This window comes from Chiloscyllium plagiosum, chromosome 4 (assembly GCF_004010195.1).
Source record: "Chiloscyllium plagiosum isolate BGI_BamShark_2017 chromosome 4, ASM401019v2, whole genome shotgun sequence".
In the NCBI taxonomy this organism is placed as follows: Eukaryota; Metazoa; Chordata; class Chondrichthyes; order Orectolobiformes; family Hemiscylliidae; genus Chiloscyllium; species Chiloscyllium plagiosum.
The window spans coordinates 100,463,537-100,467,529 of NC_057713.1; the positions used below are offsets into that span (position 1 = coordinate 100,463,537).

General features: G+C 45.1%; 1 protein-coding gene across 1 annotated transcript in view; it reads left to right on the plus strand.

Moving 5' to 3' along the window:
• Positions 1 to 1,876: 1,876 nt before the first annotated feature.
• The window catches only part of trhra (thyrotropin-releasing hormone receptor a), a 14,520-nt gene continuing 12,403 nt past the window's right edge, over positions 1,877 to 3,993 (plus strand). The window contains exons 1-2 of the mRNA XM_043689362.1: positions 1,877 to 1,956; positions 2,651 to 3,512. Coding sequence (XP_043545297.1) covers positions 2,730 to 3,512 — 783 coding nt within the window. The 5' untranslated portion in view covers positions 1,877 to 1,956; positions 2,651 to 2,729. The remainder of the gene's footprint in view (positions 1,957 to 2,650; positions 3,513 to 3,993) is intronic.

Sequence of the window (3,993 nt, forward strand, 5' to 3'; positions counted from 1 at the left end):
ATCATGTCAGGGTAGGTCATGAAATCTGTTTTCAGATAATTGAACCAACTGACAGAGTATTAGAATCCAAAACCACATGTTCCTAGTTGTATTAGAGCCAATTAAATAGTAGAAATGGATGTACTGCACTTATATAGCACCCTGAACAAAATAAACTGTCCCAAGTTGCTTCCTATGAGCAATTATCAAATAAAGAAAGAATGACACTGAGTTATGGAAGGAGATATTAGGACATTGATCGAAAGCTTGATTGAAAATCTATATTTGAAAGATTCTTTTCAAAGAGAAAGGTAGAGAGGTTAAGGGGGAGTTCCAATGGTGGAGAGAAGGAAATTGAAGATGTGCAAGAGGCAAGAATTGGAAAAGTGCAGAGATTTTGGAATGTTTATAGAGCTGGAGGAAATACAAGAGATAGGGAAAGGCCCAGGCTATTTTAGAATTTGAAAAGAAGAATGGGAAAATTCTCTTGCAAACATTCTCCCTGCAGAAAGGAAGACTTTGATTTATATAGCACCATTTTTTCCTCAGCGTTTGCCAAACCACTTCACAGCCAACAAAATACTTTTCTGGAAAGCAGTCACTGTTCTGATATGGAGATGAAGACAACAATTTCCGTATAGCAAGATTTCACAAATAAGACACTGTGGTTAGCACTGCTACCTCACAGCGCCAGAGACCCGGGTTCAATTCCCGACTCAGGCAACTGACTGTGTGGAGTTTGCACATTCTCCCCGTGTCTGCGTGGGTTTCCTCCGGGTGCTCCGGTTTCCTCCCACAGTCCAAAGATGTGCAGGTCAGGTGAATTGGCCATGCCAAATTGCCTGTAGTGTTAGGTAAGGGGTAAATGTAGGGGTATGGGTGGGTTGCACTTCGGCGGGTCAGTGTGGACTTGTTGGGCTGAAGGGCCTGTTTCCACACTGTAAGTAATCTAATCTAAGACGATAACAGACCTAATAATCTGTTTCCTTGGTGATGTTGTTCGAGGGTAAATTTTTGGGTACACTCTACTTTTCCTCCAGTAGTGCTAAAAGATTTTTTTAAAAACACATATGGGCAGAACCTAAATTTAAGACAGCAGTATTCTCAGGGTGATAATGCGCTCAAATCCTTGACTGAGGCTAAATTCATCTTCCATACCCACTTCAACTGAAGTGAAATAGGCACGAAGAGTATCCATACAAATGGATTCAAAATAAAGAATATAAATGCAATTAGAGAGCTGTCAATGTGAAGGAACACGTTCTGCCCCAATCCCAAATGAGCAGTTGTTCCTCAGCCTGAGGAATGGTATGTAAACTGAAACCTTAAGTGGTTAAAGACCTGTCTCAGGCAGTCATGATTTGGAGATGCTGGTGTAGGACTGGGGTGTACAAAGTTAAAAATCACACAACACCAGATTATAGTCCAACAGGTTTAATTGGAAGCACTAGCTTTCTGAGCGCTGCTCCTTCATCAGGTGGTTCATCAACCTTCATCAACCACCCGATGAAGGAGCAGCGCTCAGAAAGCTAGTGCTTCCAATTAAACCTGTTGGACTATAACCTGGTGTTGTGTGATTTTTAACTTTGTCTCAGGCAGCCCTGTACAGAGGGCTCTTGTGGCACAGTGGGAATGAACCTGGTCCGGGTTCAAGCCCTGCCTGCTCTGGCGAGAACGGGACTTGCGAAACAAAAAATAGAAAATGCTGGAAAAACTCAGCTGCTCTGGCAAGAGTTAACGTTTCGAATTTAGCGCCCCCTTCTTCAGAACACATTCCTGAGTGAAGATGAAGAAGTGAGAAGTCGACAAGGGGAAACGGGGTGGGAGACTGCACCAGCTCAGCCCGCCTGCTGTAAGGCAAAATCACAGGGAAAAGCAAAGCGGAGAGTGGAACAATAAGGTTAAGAGGAAGGCTGATTGCAGTTATGTGACTGTGTGGACTAATTTGTGGAGCAGGAGGTGCTGGAGTGTGGCCAGGTCAGTGGATTCGTAACTGAGGGGGAGTTGGAGAGAGCGAGACAGATCGAATGAAATCATTCCCAGTTCGGAAAACTGGGGCAGTGCAGACTTTTAATGAGCTATCTGCAGCCGGTGCTGGGAAAGGGTGTTTATCTATCGTTCTGAATTCCAGACGTGGTTGCAACTTTCCAAGCACGGTTTCGGTTCAGTTCGGGGTGACATTTTTCAACTAAATCTGCATGGTGTACGTGCAGGGAAATGTTAACAGCAGTTTGTCAGTTCTGGAGCCTACCCTCGGTATTTCTTCTGAAGAGTCAGTCTGTGTAGAACCGAGCCCATTCAGGAGGTCCTAGGAGGGCTTAATCTTAACTGTGAGTATCCTGGTCTGGTTAAGACTTACTGTCTTATCACCCTCCTGTTTAAAACGATTACTCTGTCACTCATCTTTCAACTTTGGGTATAAATGTGAAAATGGATGGCTGTATAATTTAATTCAATTATACATCCAGTCAGGTATCATTGGATTGAGACACAGTACCGTGCATCTAACTAATTACCAAAGGGTTTTTTTTTTAAATAAAAGTAAATACTTTACGCTTTCTGTAGAAATGTTTTTGGAAGTCAGTGAGGAGAATGATACAGCCACATGCCATCCTTACTGAATCTTCTTTTCATTGGAGACTGATTCATCCTTATGTTCACTCCACTTCAGGCCAGAGGTGGACAGTTGCTGATTCTGCTCAACAGCAGCACCATCCCAGGGACGCAGAGAGACGCAGCTTTAACTGGCCATGGAGAACCTGAGTTCCCACTATGAGGAGCAGCTAAACGAGAGCTTTGGCAACGGGACAGAGCAGAGTCGCGAGTACCAAGTGGCGAGCGTGGCTCTCATCCTGCTGGTGTGTGGAGTTGGGATTGTGGGAAATGTACTGGTGGTCTTTGTGGTCCTCAGCACAAAGCACATGAGAACCCCAACGAACTGTTACCTGGTGAGCCTGGCGGTAGCTGACCTGGTGGTACTGATAGCTGCTGGTCTCCCCAACATCACCAACACCATCTACGGATCATGGGTCTACGGTTACACCGGCTGCCTGACAATCACGTACATGCAATATCTGGGCGTTAATGTGTCTTCCTGCTCAATAACTGCATTCACTATCGAGAGGTACATCGCTATCTGCCACCCTATGAAAGCCCAGTTTATCTGCACTACATCCAGAGCTAAAAAGATTATCCTGTTAGTGTGGACTTTCACTTCCCTCTATTGCATGATGTGGCTTTTCCTGTTAGATATTAAACACACCAGCTACAAGGGTATGACAGTGGTGGTTTGTGACTATAAAGTCTCCCGAAAATTTTACCTGCCCATTTATTTTCTTGATTTCTTTCTGTTCTACATTGCTCCCCTGGTCCTGGCCACTGTCCTATACTGGATGATCAGCAGGATTTTGTTTCTGAATCCCATCCACACTGATCCAACAGAAAGCAACAAACACCAGAGGGGCGGATCCATTGGCCACCAACAAACAAGTGACACCTTTACGCCCAACAGCACAGCCACTTCCAGGAAACAGGCAAGTACAAACAGCTATCACCTGTCATTTCATTGGGATCCCCCCTGGGTCCAGCTTAGACTAGCCTCACTCTTGTCATGAGCTGGAGGATTCCCACAAGAACATTTACTGCTTCCTTCTTTCAACCACCTTCCACAGTAGTTGGCTTCAATAAGAATAACTAGGTAAAAACAATGACTGCAAATGTTGGAAACCAGATTCTAGATTAGAGTGGTGCTGGAAAAACACAGCAGTTCAGGCAGCATCCGAGGAGCAGGAAAATCGATGTTTTGGGCAAAAGCCCTTCATCAGGAATACAGGCAGAGTGCCTGGAGGGTGGAGAGATAAATGAGAGGAGGGTGGGGGTGGGGAGAAAGTAGCATAGAGAACAGTAGGTGAGTGGGGGTGGGAATGAAGGTGATAGGTCAGGGAGGAGGGTGGGGGAAGGTAGCAAAGAGTACAAAGGGTGAATGGGGGTGGGATGAAGGTGATAGGTCAGAGA